This window comes from Branchiostoma floridae, chromosome 18, assembly GCF_000003815.2.
Source record: "Branchiostoma floridae strain S238N-H82 chromosome 18, Bfl_VNyyK, whole genome shotgun sequence".
NCBI lineage: Eukaryota > Metazoa > Chordata > Leptocardii > Amphioxiformes > Branchiostomatidae > Branchiostoma > Branchiostoma floridae.
The window spans coordinates 3012423-3033216 of record NC_049996.1 but is presented as its reverse complement, the minus strand read 5'-3'; the positions used below and the strand labels follow the sequence as shown (position 1 = coordinate 3033216).

At 38.9% G+C, this 20794-nt stretch overlaps 1 protein-coding gene and 1 long non-coding RNA gene across 2 annotated transcripts in view; both read right to left on the bottom strand.

The window, feature by feature from the left end:
• Positions 1 to 20794, bottom strand: part of LOC118405983 (fibrillin-1-like) — a 75127-nt gene that overhangs the window by 46925 nt on the left and 7408 nt on the right. Inside the window, exons 8-28 of the mRNA XM_035805837.1 lie at positions 19192 to 19305; positions 18586 to 18699; positions 18091 to 18204; positions 17683 to 17796; positions 15653 to 15766; positions 15014 to 15127; positions 14727 to 14840; positions 14333 to 14404; positions 13906 to 14019; positions 13663 to 13776; positions 13017 to 13130; positions 11613 to 11726; positions 11157 to 11270; positions 10705 to 10818; positions 4520 to 4633; positions 3849 to 3962; positions 3529 to 3642; positions 2834 to 2947; positions 2320 to 2433; positions 1721 to 1834; positions 1029 to 1142 (exon numbers count right to left, since the gene is read on the bottom strand). Coding sequence (XP_035661730.1) covers positions 1029 to 1142; positions 1721 to 1834; positions 2320 to 2433; positions 2834 to 2947; positions 3529 to 3642; positions 3849 to 3962; positions 4520 to 4633; positions 10705 to 10818; positions 11157 to 11270; positions 11613 to 11726; positions 13017 to 13130; positions 13663 to 13776; positions 13906 to 14019; positions 14333 to 14404; positions 14727 to 14840; positions 15014 to 15127; positions 15653 to 15766; positions 17683 to 17796; positions 18091 to 18204; positions 18586 to 18699; positions 19192 to 19305 — 2352 coding nt within the window. The remainder of the gene's footprint in view (positions 1 to 1028; positions 1143 to 1720; positions 1835 to 2319; positions 2434 to 2833; positions 2948 to 3528; positions 3643 to 3848; positions 3963 to 4519; positions 4634 to 10704; positions 10819 to 11156; positions 11271 to 11612; positions 11727 to 13016; positions 13131 to 13662; positions 13777 to 13905; positions 14020 to 14332; positions 14405 to 14726; positions 14841 to 15013; positions 15128 to 15652; positions 15767 to 17682; positions 17797 to 18090; positions 18205 to 18585; positions 18700 to 19191; positions 19306 to 20794) is intronic.
• On the bottom strand, positions 9521 to 10510 carry LOC118406125. The gene is made up of 2 exons (XR_004829982.1): positions 10423 to 10510; positions 9521 to 9714 (listed from the first exon to the last, which is right to left on the bottom strand). It is a non-coding gene; the product is annotated as an uncharacterized LOC118406125 (long non-coding RNA).

Genomic DNA, 20794 nt, shown 5'->3' with positions numbered 1-20794 from the left:
CACAGACTAGAAAAATTTATAGAAAAAATTGAAATCATGAAAACATTGCAAATTATTAAAGCTTTTCAAGGTAAAAAGGATTTCGAGGTATAAAATTGCAGACTGTTTTCCTCGAAATGCTGGTGCAGAAATGCTTGAAAAGATGCGTTTATGGTTAGCAACATATGCGCACTACTGAGTGCTTATAAGCGTGAAACTTAGACCAATCCCGTTGCCCCTACAAATCAAGTCAACCTATAGTAATGTTCAATACAAAACTTTGACCAATTAAATGGCAGAACCAACCAACATGCAGTCACCTGAACCCATTCTCACCGCTTATTGGCTAATCATGATAAGTGGCTAATTTTGATGGACAGCCGGGATTGGTCTATTGCGCATGGATAGAACTGCATGCAACACCCGGTGGAGGAAGATCGGATGACGTCAGACCTTACCTTTGACCCCCAGCCTACCTCCCTCACGCCGGAAGTCCCTACTTTACCGTACCGGATGTCCATGCCCAAATATTCGTTATATCCACTTTGTTTCTTAAATTCCCCCATTTGAACACACGTTGCTTCAACACTTGACCATTAGCATGAGTGTACGAAATGTTCAAGAAATCGTCGAAGCGTGAAGCAAGAGTTTCATGGAGAAACAAGAAACAATGTGGAATGCCTAAAGATGTTCAACAGCGAAGCAAAACAGTTCTGTTCATGCGCAATACATCAAGATAATGCTGGACCCAACTGATGCCATAGGCATGTGTGTAGTTGTTGTTTTCACCCTTTTTTCTCATGAGTTATAGTATAGACACCAAGACATCAATGCTTAAAAACTGCTGCAAAAATCGCAGTCACAAAAAAGCACCCTTGTCATTTTCACAGCTGATTTACTAGTATTCCAAAGCTTTTGGGATATCTATGAAAATACATTTTACAAAACAGACTTAAACCTTTGTGTGAAAATGACATGGGTGATAACTCAAGCATGTACCTGTCTGCAGATTTGGTATTTTTCAGATTGTATTTAAAAACGTCACTTACTGATCTCACAGTGAACACCCAACCATCTCGATCCGCATTCACAGGTGTAGTAGTTCACGAAGTCATGACAGGTGGCGTTGTTCTGACACGGGTTTGAACCACACTCAAAGACATCTGTAAAGAATGAAATGATAGTTGAAGTATCTTGTAAAAAGGGTCGATATATATCTAGTGCTTTATAGAAATATATCTAATGTGCATCGTTTAAGAAGAAAGATGATCTCACAAGTGGTATACGCCTGTATTGGTTCACATGCACTGCATCATAGATGTCGCTGCTGACAGATGCAGATCAAAACGTAAAATAAAACCTGTCCAAAATATAAAAAAATGCTTGAAATATCTTATCATTTAATATTTTACAAAGGAAGCAGACAGGACTATGGCTATTTTGTATAAAAGAACTATTGTCAACACATTGGTCTTGCCCTCGAAGGGCCAACCACACTTGGAAAAATACTATGGGTCAAAAACGAGTCGAGTCGTCCATAACTTTACAGCCCAATGGCCTCAACTTCTGTCGTATAATGGGGTAGTAACCCGCTGGTTATGATTACAGACTGCATAACTACAGACACATGCGATTTAGCTCTGTCAATTCTAAGCTCCTCGCAATTCAGCCCCTGGCTTCGAATAGAGAGTAGTCGGCCAATATAATGATGATAACATTGAAACATTGCATAAAACCTCACCTATTTCACAGTGAACGCCCGCCCAACCCGGACCGCACTCGCACCTGTAGGCGTCCACAAGATCATGACAGGTGGCGTTGTTCTGGCACGGGCTGGACCCACACTCATCGTTATCTGAGCAAAAAAAAATGGCAGATTAATCAGTTTGATTTTTCACTTAGATACATGACTTTATCTGAAAAAAAAATTGCTGAAACACCGTTAATCTCATATCATGAATTGAAATGCATTTACAATTGGCAACATATATATGGTCACATTCATTTGTACATTATCTCCAAGCAAATCTTCACTGGGGTTAGCAATATCTATTGGGGCTAATGGAGCCGGTGGGATATTGCCAGTCCCAGTAGAAATCTGCTTGGAAATTACATACGCTGCCTTCTGTCATTTAGTCAAACATTCCTTTGTGTTATGAGAATTTTATAAGCTATTATAGGCAAAGTAGAGATTTATTTTGTTACTTCCTAGATCCTCGTACTAATTACAATCATGCTGTTTTTCTCCATTTTCTCATTCAATCATCTCCTTATCTGTTATTGTTTATCATTGTTTATTGTTTATTAAGTCTTTCTGTCATTGGGTCTTCAGAAACCTACTGTCATCGCAGTTGATGCCCTTCCACCCTCCCACACACTCGCAAGTGTAGTAGTTCACGTGGTCATGGCAGGTGGCGTTGTTCTGACATGGCTCCGACACACACTCATCGACATCTGAAAAAAGTCACATTAAGCAGTTGTTTAATCATGTTTCATCGCCAAGACCAGTGTTAGTTCATCGAGAAAGCAAATCGTTGTAATCATGAAAAATACCTAATGCATTAACTTACATGTCAATCTATGACAGTGGAAAAAATCTCTTAAAAACTGGTAATTGTTATGTGTGTTTGAAAGTGAATATGGTTAGAGACGTGCGATTGTAAAATGTAGTGTAACAGATGCAAAACTTTGTCAAATGATGTGCATCTATCTGATAAACAACAATCAAGTCAGCATTTTGCCACTGCATAGCTATGCCTCAATCCAAGCCATTCTTATCATTTTCACCTCACATTCATCAACATAGAGTGCAAATTCCAATGGTTTGAATTATATGAATATAGGCTTAACATACTGATTTCACAATGGGTTCCGTTCCATCCAGGTCCACATTCACACCAGTACTGATTCACTTCGTCATGACAGGTGGCGTTATTCTGGCAGGGGTCTGACGCACATTCGTCCGTGTCTGACAAAAAAGAATAATCAAAAGTTATTTCTGCATTTGCAAGCTATTTCACACATGTCTTACGTCATCTACAATTGAGTGCGGGGCCCCTTGTATATTTTTTTTACTTTCGCTTCTAACCTTTTGCAGGCGTAGAACCTACAAACTTGGAAAATTTGTCACACAATGAATCATGACCCAGTGGGTGCATGTCTTGCAGCTTTGTTCAACGGATCTTGAGATTCGAACAGTCTTCTTCGTTTCACAACCTCTTTTTATTCTTCTGCACTGATGAAGGTGACAGACAGTCACCGAAACGTCTGCAGAAGAATAAAAAGAGGTTGTGAAACGAAGAAGACTGTTCAATTGATCTACCAACCTGATGAAACTATTTACGGATCTTGAGATTTGTTCCAAAAATTTATCTTTATCTTTATTATGTTTAAACTATCACAAGATACTTTGAAAAAATCTCAAGATGGAAGAGATAAGATGATCAGAATGTCACGACGATGACATCTCAAGATACTTTGAAGATATTTTGAAAGCATGTCAAGACGATTTGAAAATGATATCATAAAAATGTGTAAAATGCAACATACTTATCTCACAATGGACACCCTCCCATCCGGGGTGACATGTACAGTTGTACTGATTCACCCAGTCGTTGCACGTAGCGTTGTTTTGACATGGGATAGACGCGCATTCATCTGTGTCTATGGAAAGAAAATGTACCTTGAATGAGGAAATAATCTTTTCTAAACACATAAAAGCATTCCACAGATGAAAGGCCTAAAAGCTTTTGAGCTATGAAGCTTGCTTTGAACACAGGGGACACAGTGATACTCTAATGGGAGAAAATGTCTATCTATAGCAATGGCCTTATGACCAAAAGGGAAGAAAGTACAGTTGGCCCACTCACTGATTTCGCAGTGGACACTCTCCCATCCAGGTGCACACTCGCAGGTGTAGTAGTTCACCCAGTCATGACAGGTGGCGTTGTTTTCACATGGTCCTGACGCGCATTCGTCAGTATCTGTGATAACAGTACATTTGTCAATCCTTTGAATGCTCTTAACCTATGGCCGCAGCTGGGACAGTTCCTGTCGTATTGAGGTTACTAGGTCTATTATTACAGACAGTGGCGATCAAAACCCGCTTATTTTAAGGTCTTCGCAATTTAGCCCCTGACTGCGAAGAGACACTATTCGGCCCAACCACTAACCACTAACAAACTAACTATTCCAAATAAACATTGTCGACTTTACTAAAGCTTTTGAGGTATTGTTGTTAATAATCAGTTTTGTTTGCATGAACGGACGATGTCCTTAGCATCTATTGGAGTCACATGGCCACGAAGTCACGTGCCCAAAGAACTTGGGTCTATCATCCTATCGTGCTTGGTTATTTGTGGTTTATTGAAATGGTCATTGATGTAATCTAAATGTGGAAATCATTTACGACATTGCAATTTGTCATTACATACTACTGGGGGGCCATGCAGTATGTTGTTTGCTCTGTATCGTAGACTTCACACCAAAAAAAAAACATCTGCGGTAGGTATTTATAATATTTTTGATAAAAATTTCATACTTATTTCACAGTGGGTGCTTTCCCAGCCGGGTCCACATTCACATTCGTAGTAGTTCACGCGGTCGTGGCAGGTGGCGTTGTTTTGACATGGACTCGACGCGCACTCATCAGTATCTATGTGAATGTAAAAAACGAGTTGCAGTTAATAGCCCTGTCCATAAGTCGCTACTTGATTTATAACCCAGCCTAAATCTGTTAATATTATCCCCGTTCAGAATCCTTGCACTATTGAAAAACACAGTACAAATTGGACAAATAAAGTGCTAGAGAAATTTGGTAGGCTATAGAATGTTGGCAACCTGGTACTGATATGCCCAATAACTTAATTTCCTGCAAAGCCTTCTGACAGTACGTCTAAGAAGGTGTCGGAAGTTTTACGTTGAAATTTCTTATCTAACATTTGTTACAAAATCACAATTTCTAGCGTTTGACGTAGTCATTAGCGTGAAATTGCGTTTCTGCAGTAACACAGTTATGTTATGCAGGTGAAGTGTTGTACACAGGTGAAGACTAACGAGGGAGTGGCATCCAGGTGTGCGAGTGCAGACAATGGATAAGAGGAAGTGACAAGCTGAGATAGTCATTCGAGGTCGCCACTGCTACAGCTACTGCCGTGTCTTCTTTTTGTCGGCAAGTGGCTGTATCAGACGCGTTCAGGATGGCAGAATAGGAGAACTTGGAGTTCACCCAGACCCTGGAGGAGAATCTGACGGAAGCTAAGAAGCTGCTGGTCGCAGGAATAGTGAATAAAGCGGCGGACGAGTTACATAAAGGTGAGGAGTTGATTGCTTATCGACAAAAATTGGTTCTCTTGGCTGAGAAATCACAAAATGGGTGGTCTATGGTCCAAGAATACATAAAAAATGATCTTGCAGATGATACAGATGATGAAAGCGTATCGCTAAAGCAGAATACAGAGCTAACAACAAGAAGAAAGAGAGATGAAAAGCCGAAAATATCGTCCTTTCTGGAAGCCTCAAAACATTAATAATCAGTTAGTGTGAAGTCAAACTTCCGAGATAATTCAATTAAACCAGGTAACTGTTTTACCTACTGGGAAGAGGGTCATTGGCGACTCATTTGTCCTAAGTTTCAACGGGGAAGAAACTGTAAAGTTAATAGTGATGTAGAATTGTCTTGAAATGCCGTAACTTTATTGTGCCAGAACATTTAGATACTTGACAAGATTCCTCAGTTTTCGAAAATGGTAATTTCAACGACGTACTTGGAGCAATTTCGCATGAAGAATTCATGTTATTGAAAGATTTTGAGTATGAGGGTCAATAAAAAGTGACAGTTAGGAACCGTCTAAGAAGATGTTTGAATGAGTGGTATGAAATTGGTGCTCCTGAATTGGTATTAGATGTGATAAAGGAAGGTTATAAGATACCTTTGGAAGATATACCTGCTACTGCTGTTTAAGATAGCAATGCAGCGCTAAGAAGAATGCTGAGTTTGTTGAAATTGCTATATTTGAATTGTTAGTTAGGCTGTATTGAAGAAGTTTCTGATGTACCGTATGTTGGTAATCCCTTATCGGTTTCGATTCAGCCTAATGGAAAGAAAACACTTATTCTAGATTTGAGATATGTGAACTATTTTGTTTACAAATGAACATTTAAATGTGACGATTTGAGACTAGTATCGCAAGTGCTGCAAAAGATTGAATATGTTTTCTTTTGACTTGAAGTCTGGATATCACCACATTGATATCTTTCCACAGCACAGAAAATTTTAGGTTTTAGTTGGTATTTTGCAGGATATAAGATAATTTCTTTTTCTGTGTATTGACATTTGGGGTGTTGAGCGCCCGTTATCTGTTCACAAAATTGTTGAAGCCATTATTAAAGAAATGGCGGAGTGAAGGAAAAACGTGTTTGTGTATTTAGATTATGGATTAGGAAAATCAAGAAATCATGAGATGTGTAATTCTAATAAAAAGTAAGTACAAATTGTAAGTATGTACAAATCTACTCTGCTTTGATTGGCTACCTAGCCTACAAAATGTGTTTGGAAGCCTCGGAAAGTCATGGTTTGGCTTGGAACAATAATTGATCTAATTAGATATATTTTGCAGGCAACTGAGAGAAGAATTTGTAAACTCAAAGGCTGTTTGAAAGAAGTCTGTATCGAGATAAACAAGGGTAATGTTGTGGTACCTGTACGGAAGTTGGCCTCTATAGTAGGGCAGATTATTCCATGACTATTTGTGTTGGTGATGTTAATTTGTTATTGAATCCAGACAGAGTTAGAACAGTGTTGTCAAGTTTGATGACAGAGCAATGTCTGTGTCAAGTTTTTGGAATGAACGTTAACTTGAACTGAATGACATAAATAGTAGTGGTTATTATGGCAAGACAATGCAATTAGATGCCTCTAGTATTGGATATGGAGGTTTTGTTTTTGAATGTGAACAACAATGTGTTCAGGGATTTTGGACACACAAAGAAAGCCAGCAAAGCTCCATATGGAGAGAGCTGTAGGCTATTTTTACTGTACTGCATTCAATTAAGGAATAATTAGTTGGGCAAACCGTGTAATGGTGTTGTGATAGTTAAACTGCACTGTATATAGTAAACACTGGAAGTGTTAAAGAGAACTGCAGGATATCGTTTTGAAGATATTTGATATTTGTGCACTGTATTCCATTACAATAGAAATAGACTGGATCCGTAGAAGTAGAAATGAGAAAGCTGATCAGTTGAGTAAGTTATTTATCGTGATGATTATGTGTTACAAAATAGTTTGTTTCAATGTTTGGAAAGGAAATGGAGTCCTCTTGATATAGATAGATTTGCCAATCATTTAAATACAAAGGTAAAGACGTTCAATTCTAGGACCTGGTGCTCAGGTACATACGGAGTTGATGCTTTTCCAATTGTTTGGTGCAAAATGAATAATTGATTGAATCCTCCTGTGAAGCTGTTGCCTGGAGTACTGAAACATCTCAGAGATTGTAAAACTACGGGGACTTTGATTGTACCCCTCTGGAGGTCAGCTGCAATTTAGCCAATACAGTGTCATGATGGGATACATTTTGAACAAATTGTTATTATCTGGATAGACTTGCCTGTAATTAAACCATTTATTAATGGTGTGAGCAAAAACACTTGGTTTGGAGAATAGGCAGTGCCGTTTAGAATTTTGGCGTTGCGTATATCCTTTGTCAACGTGTTTGAGAAACCAATTGCCAAAAGGTGTACGTCAGAGGCAGGAATATGCCACAAAAGTAAAACTTGAAGATTGGATTAGCAATATAGCGTTTTTTGTTCATCAGCAAGAGATTGACTGAGTGCATTCTTGTACTGCATATATTGCATGTTATGTATGAAAGTATGGATAAATAGGCACTTGACGTATGTGAGTAGATAATTCAGTCTGTGATTGTAAGAAAACAATATTGAAGTCTTTTTGACTGATTATTTGTGGGCGCTTGGCCACAGAGATGGAAGAAATTTTCCACACAAAATATTTCAATTTGAAGGTTTTGGCCTGGAATGATTACAGGAAGGCATGTTTGCTATGAAATTGTTTTTTGCGGCACTTGGCCACGTTACCAGCCTGAATTGATAGGCAATGGTGGGAAGAAGTAACATTGAAGGCACTTGGCCATATTACCAGCCTGAATTGATAGGCAATGGTAGGAAAGAGTAACATTGAAGGCACTTGGCCACGTTACCAGCCTGAATTGATAGGCAATGGTAGGAAAGGTAACATTGAAGGCACTTGGCCAAGTTACCAGCCTGAGTTGATAGGCAATGGTAGGAAAGGTAACATTGAAGGCACTTGGCCACGTTACCAGCCTGAGTTGATAGGCAATGGTAGGAAAGGTAACAATGAAGGCACTTGGCCACGTTACCAGCCTGAATTGATAGGCAATGGTGGGAAGAAGTAGTATTAAGGCATTTGAACACGTTACTAGCCTGAGTTGATAGGCAATGGTGGGAAAGTGTAATATTGAAGGCACATGGCCACGCGTACCAGCCTGAGTTGATAGGCAATGGTGGGGAGACGTTACATTGAAGTCTCTTGACTATATTGTGAGAAGAAGGATCTCACAGTTGGTTGAAAAGGTTGGCAAGTGAAAGTAAATGGTAGATATATTTAATGCCATGATGTTTTCAACATGTAAATAGATGAAATGAAGTGAAAAAGAAATATCAGTTTGATATACATTTAAGATATTGTTTTATTCTTTTTCAGATGTGCTGAAAGAAGGATTTTGGAAAGAATTGTAGAATGTAGAACATCCGCACTTGTAGTCGCTGGCAGACAAAGTGACGTCTGTGCCTCTGTGGTGATGTCAGATAGAGCACCTGGAACTGTTGACCAACTTAGTCTTGCATTTAGTAGGTGGAGAACTTTTGCAAAGAAATTTTCAGAAGTACTTGTGTTTCCACACTCTTTGTATGTTGCATTGTACTTGTTGGAGGTGATGCAAGAAACTTCATACCTAGCAGCAGTAGAAAAGGCTTTCTACGGAATTCGATGGGCGCATGTACAAGCAGGCTTAGAATCCTTCACTGACATTTAAGTTGTTTGAAATGTTTTAGGAGCAGCCAAACGTTTACTAGGAAAGAAGGTGAAGAAAGAAGTAATCACAGCAGAACTCCTGAATAAGTTGATGACCTTGCATGGAGACAAGGAAGACTTGAATACAATTCGCATATTAACTTTGATATTGATCTGTTATGCATGGTTTTTCAGATATAGCGAGACATCCAAGATTGTCAAGATATTACGCACCTTTTCAGATATTATGTAACAACTTTTTAGTCTAGCAAGACTGAACAATGGAGATAGGATAACAAGATTAAACAAAGCAACGTGTCCTGTTCCTGAGAACATTTAGTACTGCAGACTATACTAGGTGAAGTTGACTTGATTTATGATTTTTATAATTTCAGAGGTCTCTGTAAATGCAAGAATGGTTGGAACCACACTAGAGCCAGGGAGGGTAGATTTGTGGAAGACTGTGGTACAGGACGTTTCATGTTTTGGTTTACGTTCCCTCAGAGCAGGAGGGGCGACGGAAGCTGCGAATGCTGGAATTCCTGATACTCTTCAAACGACATGGTAGATGGGAAATTTGAAAGATCTACTACATGAAAGGCTAGCAGTTTTGATGGCTTTAGGTATTTAAATGTGCGTGAAATAAACTTCCCTGTCTTTGTACTTTCGAAAATATGCGGCGCCTGAACCAGGCGGCGCTCTCCCCCCAGACAAGTGTCATGTGTTGTTATTGTGTGCGCATATTGGGGAGGGGGGTAACTAGTGTGATGCAGAAAATCACAATTTCTAGCGTTTGACGTAGTCATTAGCGTGAAATTGCGTTTCTGCAGTAACACAGTTATGTTATGCAGGTGAAGTGTTGTACACAGGTGAAGACTAATGAGGGAGTGGCATCCAGGTGTGCGAGTGCAGACAATGGATAAGAGGAAGTGACAAGCTGAGATAGTCATTCGAGGTCGCCACTGCTACAGCTACTGCCGTGTCTTCTTTTTTTGCAAATGTGATTTAGCAAGAAAACCCAGAGAAGGAAGTTGTTTTGCAATGGGCTCTGGTGTACGTCCCCTATTTTTTTGGCCTTCAAACACAATGGAAGGTTTTTTTAGGGGTTGCGTAGCCGGCAAACAACATAGTCAGAAAATGTTGTTCAATGTATTGTTGTATCAGACGATGTTCTAGTTGTAATATCAAGTAAGTTTATTATGCCATGCACAAATGTCAAAGTTAAACTGTGTTTGTATAATTGGTAGTTAATTTCGGCAATGTTTGATGCTGTTCTGTTTGGTAAAATTGTGAAGTGCAAAATATGCACGAAGTATTTGGACAGAAGAGTTTTTCATTGATTTTGGTCTGCTCTTTCGGCAAAGTTTCTCATTAAACTTTTTCTGGCGAACCTGAACCAGGCGGCGCTCTCCCCCCAGACAAGTGTCATGTGTTGTTATTGTGTGCGCATATTGGGGAGGGGGGTAACTAGTGTGATGCAGAAATTACGTATACAGGAGATACATTAGCCATAGTGTACAAATAAAGATATCTTTTGGCTACAGCATGTCTCTATGAAATATCAAATGGTGCGTACTCAAGACGGTCGTTGAAAGGACATAATCCGTATGTATAGTCATTTGGACTTCTTTTAAGTCAATGCCAATGACTATTAACTCCAACAACATACTTACTTGTCTCGCAGTGGACACCCTCCCATCCAGGTGCACATTCACAGGTGTAGAAGTTGATGTCATCATGACAGGTGGCTCCATTCTGACAAGGGGCCGATCCACACTCCCCAGAATCTATAAACAAGACATTTCAAGAACATTGTATTAACTTTTAGGTGATAATGCGTAGCTGTATGCAAGAAAAGATTAACATACTCTTTCAGTGTAAGTCCACATTCATGTTGATGACTGTTATGGCTTATGGGTATGCATAGCGCGTCATAATTATGCATTATTCACTAGTGGTGGTCCTAATAAACTTAAGGTTTTCGGGCAATTACAATGTCTAGATATTACACAAACTGCTTACAATACTTAGGGACTCATACCACAACTTACTACCAGATATTTCACTGGTATTGCACAGAATTGCACACATTCGTTAGGTTAGAATGGCATTAAGATTGCTTTACCTATCTCACAGTGGATTCCTTCCCAGCCCGGCCCGCACTCGCACGTGTAGTAGTTCACCCAGTCGTGACAGGTGGCGTTGTTCTGGCATGGATCAGAGGCACACTCGTCTGTGTCTGTCAACGGAAGGTAAAGGGGATGGATTACTATACATATAAGATTCTTATGTGTAGATGTATTTGTATGTGTATGTGTATGTGTATGTGTATGTGTATGTGTATGTGTATGTGCATGTGTATGTGTATGTGTATGTGCTTGTGTATATGTTCATGGTATTGAAAATTCATGCATGGTTATGTCAATATATCAAGGATGCTGATATAGTATACTAAAATTGCTGATATGATGATATTATGAAATCATTAACTATTGCAATTTCTGGAGATATGTATGTATATTGAGAAATGAGATCACAAACATTTAGGATTTGAATCCTTAAAATAAAATAAAAATCTTACTTATTTCGCAGTGGACACCCTCCCATCCTGGTCCACAACTACAGGTATAGTAGTTCACGAAATCATTACAAGTGGCGTTGTTCTGACACGGATTCGAGCCGCATTCATCGGTATCTGTAAATATTAGTATTGAAGATGATTTACATGGTATTCAGTCATATGGGTAGGCCAAAACATGTGACCAGCCCCTGAGAAAGCACCCATTAGATCGGAGCATTGCTAGCACTGAAAAAAAAACAACTTCATGCACAATTTTATATTTCTTAAAAGCAACAATGTGCAAATGTGGGTTTTAAGCTGGTTCGAATTCCGTGTGAGGCCTCAAGGTACCCATAGTGTAGATAAATAATGGACAAGCTTGAGTCGGTGAAATTTAATGTTTCTTTGTTCAGTGTGCATCACTGACAAAAGAGGCATTGTTGTACATGTATTCTGCGATTGGTCTTCCATCTTAAAGTTTTATTTATCATAAAAAGCAATTAAAATCTTTTCTAGCAATCTCAAAAAAATCTATGGAAATTAGAGCAAGTAGAACCGTAATGAAATCTCGAGAGAAAATAACTGAAAAAAAAACGGAAAAACTCGGAAAGAAATGGTATTAATTTTCAGAGAGTAAGACGTCTTCCAAGACGTTTGAAATCTTAAAATGGATTACCAACCGCCTAAGACATGTAACTGCACCCGTGTCTCACCACTTTAAAAATCTTACAGCTGTAAACCTTGTCTTGATTTCAAGCCTTGCAAGAAAATAGTGAATATTTTAAGAAATCACCTGACCTTTTTTGCCTTTTGCACACCTCTATGTCCATCATGTGTTTCTGGAATACTTTATGTCTTTATACGAAAAATCACCACATCAAATATCCATGTACATTTTCAAAGTTTTGCTGGACCCAAGCTTGTACAAACTCAAATAGCACATTGGTCATACAGTCAAGACATCCATACATCATAAAACAATCACTAGGTTTCTCTATACTGTTCACATAGATGAAAGGATAGTCTCAGTAGTCAAATAGTAAGAGGTGTTCACAGTTACGAGCTATACAACCATTTGGCTCGCCCCTTAGGCGTCGCCAAAATGCACTCTGGATTGGTACACGCAGGTCATAGTTACTTGCCAGTAACGATTGGGCTCGTCCCTGAGGTGTCGCCAAAAATATACTTTGTTTATGTATGTAGTTAGTTGAGAGCTTCAATCAGTATTTATTGCATTCATGTTCGTTACTAGACCATTTGAGACCCAGTCAAACAGCGCTGTAATACTATAAAACTACAGTAACAGTATATGAAAATATGAAAAGCGTGAAATATTAATTTCGTATCATAATTATAATTGCCAACAGTGTTTAGTGATTTTACGTCCCTGAGGCCTCTATAGAGTGTAACGCATTGGCCACTTACTGATTTCACAATGAACACTTTCCCATCCGGGTGCACACTCGCAGGTGTAGTAGTTCACCCAGTCGTGGCAGGTGGCGCCGTTCTCACATGGACCGGACTCACACTCATCAGTATCTGCAAAGATATAGAGCTTTGACTCACTTTACATATGATGTAAATGACGTAAGCAGGTGCTGACCGCCATGTCGGTGTCCCTGTTTGCATTTCAATGGATCGTCGTTTATTAAACACAGCATGATTTTTTCCCGTTTTAAGCCTTTTTTTCTCATCTTCAAACTGTTAACAATCGTTAGAGGTTGACAGAAGTTTTTGTCCGACAATGCATGAGCAACGATGCTATGCAAATATGTTCACCAACATGACATCACGATAACATGATATTGAGGAAAGACTACCGGTAGATGTAAGTATATGACATTACAGTGAACGAAAATAGTTGATCCAATTTTTGATACCGAAAGGTCATGAAAATGTCCCATAGGCCTTCAATATTAAGAAGACATTAAACCAGTTGGACCATTTGGCACAAGCTTCCCGTTTCTGTTTTGAAACGCGTTTGCATTATACATTTATGAGTAGTACATGATAAAAATACTTGTCATTTCAAAAGTTTAAAAAAAAACTAGAAATATAGTGTTAAACGTACTGATCTCGCAATGGACACCCTCCCATCCAGGACCACACTCGCAGGTGTAGTAATTCACGTGGTCATGGCAGGTGGCGTTGTTCTGACAGGGGTCCGAGGCACATTCGTCGGTGTCTTTGGAAAAAAAAAAGCAATTTGTCTCTTCTTTTATAAAGAACATACGTTCATATGAACATATGTTTCATTAAGAAACACCATGAGCTTATTCAACAATGAAAGACATGCATGAACCTAAGAGCTTACTTATTTCACAATGGATCCCGTGCCACCCAGGGCCGCATTCGCACGTGTAGTAGTTCACCCAGTCATGGCAGGTGGCGTTGTTCTCACATGGTCCGGACGCACACTCGTCAGTGTCTGTATGAAAACATATTTATATTGAATATTTGGCACAATCTTTGTTTTGTCAGTCCAAATTATGTTTCAATTGATACTTCATACTTCTGGCATACCGTTCGTTTTTTCTAGTTTCTAAAGCTGCAATTATCCTATTAAGCATATTTCTAGAAAAAGGTGCAGACGTGACATAAAAGAGTTTACCTATCATCGCATTACAACATGGGAGCATGACTCTAGAAAATATATAAAACTTGATAATTTTTTTAGAACTTGTTGTAGATTGTCTTACTTATTTCACAATGAACTCCATGCCAGCCAGGTCCGCACTCACAAGTGTAGTAGTTCACCCAGTCATGACAGGTGGCGTTGTTCTCACATGGTCCGGAAGCACACTCATCGGTGTCTGTGTATAAGTACCAGGGGAAAAGTTATCAAAATTGAATAATCTGTTTCTTTTGGGGGTAATAACTTAAAGGTAATAATTATAAAGATTCTATAAATGTGTACCCTGTCTTGGTGTCTTGAGATATCTAAAACGTGATACATTATGGAAGAATATTAGCCTGAAAAAAGAGGATTTTATTTTGTAACTGATTAACACAATGACAATCACAAGTAGTCTCCAAGCAGGTATACCCGTGCCAATATAGTCCCAATGGGCCAAAAACAATATCCATTGGCCACTGGTACATCTACTTGGAGAGTTCGTCGCAACAACAACTCACTGATTTCACAGTGAACACCCTCCCATCCAGGGCCGCATTCACAGGTGTAGTAGTTCACAAAATCATGGCAGGTGGCGTTGTTCTGACATGGAATGGAGGCACACTCGTCTGTGTCTAAAATTGTGACAAAAAGGAGGTTCAGGAGTATGTAGGTTAAAATTCCAATTCTCTTATTTTGGAATTGGATTATTATTTGGGCCATTTGTCCAACATTTATTTCTAAAGGCGTCTACATAAACGACTAAATTCTTATTAGAATCATAATTCAAATTATGGGAGTAACTTACTGATTTCACAGTGAACACCTTCCCATCCAGGTGCACATTCACAGGTGTAGTAGTTCACCTCATCGTGGCAGGTTGCGCCATTCTCACATGGATTTGAGCCGCATTCAAAAGTATCTAATGAAAAATATTATTTGCAGCATTAATTTATCATAATTGTGATGCATTATGTGATATATCAAATATGGTCATCATCGTAAAAGGTCATTATACTTTTCTTCAATATTTATAAAATATATTATACGAAAAAAAATACAAAACAATTCGTTACGGTGCATAGTGCCTTGAGACAAATTCATATTTTTGAATAAACAATAATGGAATGAACGCACACAAGACACAAAATGTTTATCATATACATTTATTTTAGCCTTTAAAGCAATGTCAACACCTGACACTTGAGTACGTGTTTTTTCTCAATTTTTTTTCAGTTTTCTTTACTGTTGCATAGGCGTCAAAACTGAAGCGTTTTATTTCTAACAGTAATACATCAAAGGCAACCAAAAACTTTGATATCCATTCTCATTGCAAGAAGTATGAAAGCAAAGCTTCAAAAGGGAAACCAAATAAAGATAACTGTGCGTGATTGTTAATCAGCTCTTCTCTTGAAGAGTTTATATTTCTGTCTTTGATAAGACTTACTTTCCTCGCAGTGTGTGTTTTGCCAACCCGGAGCACACTCGCACGTGTAGGAGTTGACATGATCGTGACATGTTGCATTGTTCTGACATGGGGAGGACGAGCATTCATCTGTGTCTGAAATAGTCGAGCAAAGTAACATTGCTTGGACATGTCGTATGTGCATGTATGTATGTTTGTATTTCGTTTAAGATAAGATTCGCTATGTGTTTTTACAAAACAAAAAGTCTACATTTTTGTGGTCTTGTTGGCTGAAAACGGGTTTCCTTAAATAACTATTTAATGCTAATCGAATGTGTGTATGTAATCTTCCAAGACCTTTTTAGAATTATCATTTGAAATCAAAAGCAAAATAGCCCGATACAACTTTCATTGCCTATATATGGTTTCATTCGACCGTCGATGAAATGCATTCACGTACGCAACAATTACTCATACAATTGGTTAACGGTCATACCTTTCAGATAGCATTTACTATCTTTCGTCTTTGACTGATCCAGAATCTGGAGGTTTTATTCATTATATTTCAGCCATACATAGTATGGTGAAATATATTGTATTCGTAATGTTTCTTTCTTTCTTTCTTTCTTTCTCCTGTCAAATCTTCAAAGTGATTCATCTCCGCCATTCCTAAACCGAATGACCTGAAATTTGGCACAAGGGTAGAGTGAGCCAATACCAAAATGTGTTTTTTTCATTTTTTTCATATCTGCTCTTTAAATGATTTTATTAAGGTTTTATTGCAACTTTTGGACCAAAACTGTATAATTTGGCCCCCTGTACCATGGTATTACATCCAAATGACCTGAAATTTGGGACAGAGGTGCCCTAGATACTTATTCAAAGGATCCATGTATAATATTTGGTATAAATTACTTCAAAATGGCTCTATAAGGAGGTTTTTGTGGGAGAGTTTTGGATATGTGAGGTTGAGGTGCCGAGGTCAACGACCTCTAGGTCATTCTGGTGTGTCAGGGCCACAGGTGTGCCAGGTAGATCCAATTATCTACCTACCTACCTAGTCCGTAGACATCCAGGTGGTTGGGGGACAAGGTAAATGCAATTAATGACCAACCAATGAGCGAGCTGATTTTGCTGGAAGAGTCCATTGTTGGACAGGGGGTGTTTTTTAAAATTTACTTTTAGACTTTGGTGATAATGCCAATGCTCTTTTTAGCGGAAGTGTTTTTGCACTGAACCACTTGACATAAGACTACTACTGGGACAGCCCATTTTTGCACATAGGGGGGATTTTTTAAAAATTCAGTTTTGGACATGGGTGATGATTCTGAATTCCATTTGTTGAATGGAAGTTGACCCCAACCTGAAGACTACACATGAGGAGGATTCGGCAGCCAATCAGCAAGCCTGGTGTTATCTGGAAGAGTCCATTCATGCACGGGGAACTTTATCAAAATTCAGTTTTGAACTGGGATGCTTATCATACAAAAGGCCATGTACTGTGAGTATTTCTAGACTTGTGTATTGTGCAATTTTAAACAGGGTGTGCTGGGAGATTCCATTCTTCAATGAAGGGGGTATTTTTTAAAATTCATTTTGTGGACTTTGGTGATTATGTCCATGTCCTATTTTAGCTGATGTATTTTTGGATCGCTCCACTTTACATAGAGGTATAACAGGAAGAGTCCATTCTTGCACAGAGGGTTTTTTTAAATATGGTTTTGGACGGCTGATGATTAATAATTCCATTTCTTAGCGGAAGTATTTTTGGAGTCGTCTATTTTACCTTTCTACATGGGGTGCACTAGAAGAGTCCATTATTGAAGGTTTTTTTGTAAGATTCATTTTTGTTCATAAGTGTGATTAGTAGTTAGAAGTCATTTTAAGCAGAAGTGTTCCATTTTTGCACATAGGTGATTTTGGAACAGTCCATTGTTACATGAGGAGGGAGATGGCTGAAATATGCTGTATTTGCTCTCAAGCAAATGTCGGCCTTTCTAGTATTTCAGAATAATTAGATATAAATTCAAGCATTCCTTCATGTTTTAACATGGATGTTGTTGCTAACTTACTTTCTTCACAGTGTGTATTTTGCCATCCCGGAGCACATTCGCACGTGTAATGGTTCACGTGGTCATGGCAGGTAGCACCGTTTTGACATGGGTCGGACGCGCACTCGTCTGTGTCTGAAATGAATGTTCAACAGAACAAAAAGTGTCGCGAGTGCATATAGACCTATTTATGTTTTTTTTTACAAAATTAACAAATATAGCACAAATCAAGACAAATTAGAATTAAAAACGTTCAAAACTACATTGGTGATGATGATCCAAACACTTGATATGTTTTAGTTTGTCTGTTTATTAGATTTTTAACACCAGTGTTGTCTCCGTTGAGCAAACGTATCTTAAAAATGGTTTGCTATGTTTTATACGATTTCTGGAATGTTAGGGGTGATATTTTCAGTAACGTTTTCTTACTGATTTCACAGTGGGTGCCCTCCCATCCAGGTCCACATTCGCAGGTGTAGTAGTTCACTTGGTCATGACAGGTGCCGTTGTTGTCACAAGGACCAGAGGCACACTCGTCTGTGTCTAGATGCGATAGTCAAAAATTCCAATAAGTGCCCCAGCTTTACACGTCCATAGCAAGGTCTGAACTGTAAGCTTTAGAAAAGCACATGGCGACAAAGTCAAGGCATTCGGCCGCGTAAGCTCGGCTAAAACTGCACAACACTCCAGTACAAAGGCACGACATTCCCACATTAAACTGCAACAATCTGTCACAAAGGCACGATGATATGCTACTGAAATACACGACACTCGTCAACAAAAAAACGACACTTGCTTGAAAAGTGCGGAATTCGGCTAAAAAGACACGGCACTTGGCTTAACGGCTAAAAAAACACGTCAGTTTGGGAAAAGGCATGACACTTGGCTAAACATGCGCGATAGTCGGCTACAAAAGCTTCTTACTGATTTCACAGTGTGTTCCCTCCCATCCCGGTCCACACTCGCAAGTGTAGTAGTTGACATGGTCGTGACAGGTGGCGTTATTCTGACAAGGGCGCGACAAACATTCCGCAGTGTCTGTATATACAAAGGAATGTTCAGCAAGCTCAGAAACACACAATGCCAATCTAGCCTGAATTTTGTTAATGTTTCTATGAAACTTGATTACTGTCTGTCTTTATCATATCGAAATGTATATGTATCCGCAATAACCCCCAATAATCTAGATACTACTTTTAGGTCTACTAGAAAATTGAAAGATAATCGCATAATCACATACATGTAAGACCCCAGCTAAGGCATGCCTCATTTACATTTTCCAAGGGTCAAATGGGGGTAGCTAATCTAGGCCCTGGTCGAAGTTTGAAGTCAGAAGGACACCGGCGTTTACAGTCATAATGCAATGACATTTTCCAAAACCACGGAAACTGAAAGTGCTAAAAAAGGCCGGAAAAATAGTCGTCGGGGCATTGGTTCAAAAATGTGACTCTACCGTGGTATATGGTATACAAGTATTCCACAGACACCAGCTATTATATAATATCTTTCGACATTAATGAATGAACTCACTGATTTCACAATGGACACCCTCCCATCCAGGTGCACACTCGCATGTGTAGTAGTTCACATGGTCATGACAGGTGGCGCCATTTTCACACGGACCGGACCCGCATTCGTGCGTGTCTATCATGAAGAACAAGTAAGGAAACTTCTCTCTACGAATCAACAGCGATCTAAACGGTTGTTGCCCCACGATAAAAGTACCGATCACACGCGCTGCATGATTTGCAAATCTATACCAAACGGTATAGTCGCCTTCTTTACAGAAACTTTGAAAAAGCTCTTACAATGCTGGTTTTACTGATCGCAATATGTAACAATTAACAGTTGTAGGTATGAATTTCAAAATTTTCTTTCAAAAAGTTCTTTTTTTGTCATGAAAACCAAGAAAATTTTCAAATAGGGCGGCGGGCGATGTCGACTTCGGACGACATTTGACCCATTGCTGACGTCACACGCACAGGACGTCACGTGTTCACAGGATTTTAGCTTCTGTTCTTTTTATAAATCTTTACACGTCAGTTGAGTAGAATATATGCTACTGCAGCGGGTGCAATCAATCGAAGAGTAGAAAAGCAACACGGTTTCACGTAAACAAGATCAGATTTAGATTTAGATGGAAAAGAGTCACCAAATTTCTACTACACACCACACAAACCACCAGTTGCTGCACCCTATGCAAATAAGCACTGTCAGCAAAGCAAGCGCCCATTTTGTACAAGTAATTAAAGTTCTTAGCCAAGCTACTGTTTCATAGTGTTTCTGATCTTATGTGGCGGTTTAAAATGGCAACTAATATTGCCACCAGCGTTGCAAGCTGAAATGTGCTTTTTAGCTGGCTATGCTCTCCACCATTTTACATGTACAGGCACAGCTTTAGCTTTAGGTTAATGCCCCCAAGCAAGCTATGGCTGCAGAATTTAGCACTGTGCTACATAATCACCACATAACACCGAGGCAGTTAATCTACTCACCTTGTTATCAGGTCTGGGTCTTAAATGACAAGAGGTGATCTCGCGAAAAATCGCGAGAAATCGCGTGAATAAGCCTTGAGCCTCTGACGTAGCTGAAAATGCTACCCCTATAGGGTATAGCCCCAAATAAAGGATTTGCTGGACCCCAATAGGAGAGCGCTGGTGGTTCGTGTGTTGTGTCAACAAATATTGTAATTTCTAGTTTTAGAGACCTCAAAACATAGGTGAATAAAAGATACTACATATAACAAATTATGAAAGAAGAATCTGCTAGAAATGTACAAATATTCATAGGTGTGTAATTTTTTGACTACTCACTGGTCTCAAGACACCAAGACACCGCACCACGAAGAATATACATTATTATAATAACCATCAATCAAATAGTAAGTTAGGAGAGCCTAAAACACTGCTAACTTTAGACTTTAGGATACCTTTAAACAAAAACAATCCAACATTTAGAAGAAAAAAATATATCTTCATTGTTTACTAGGGCTGTTTAAGATAGACTTCAAAAGTGAACAGTGTTTTAGAAATCGAAATGTGGGATAGGAAAAGAAAGAACACTGTGACAGTGAACATCTCATTTGCCAAATAGAATATTCTTCATTGACTTGATTGTATTTGTTCCATACTCT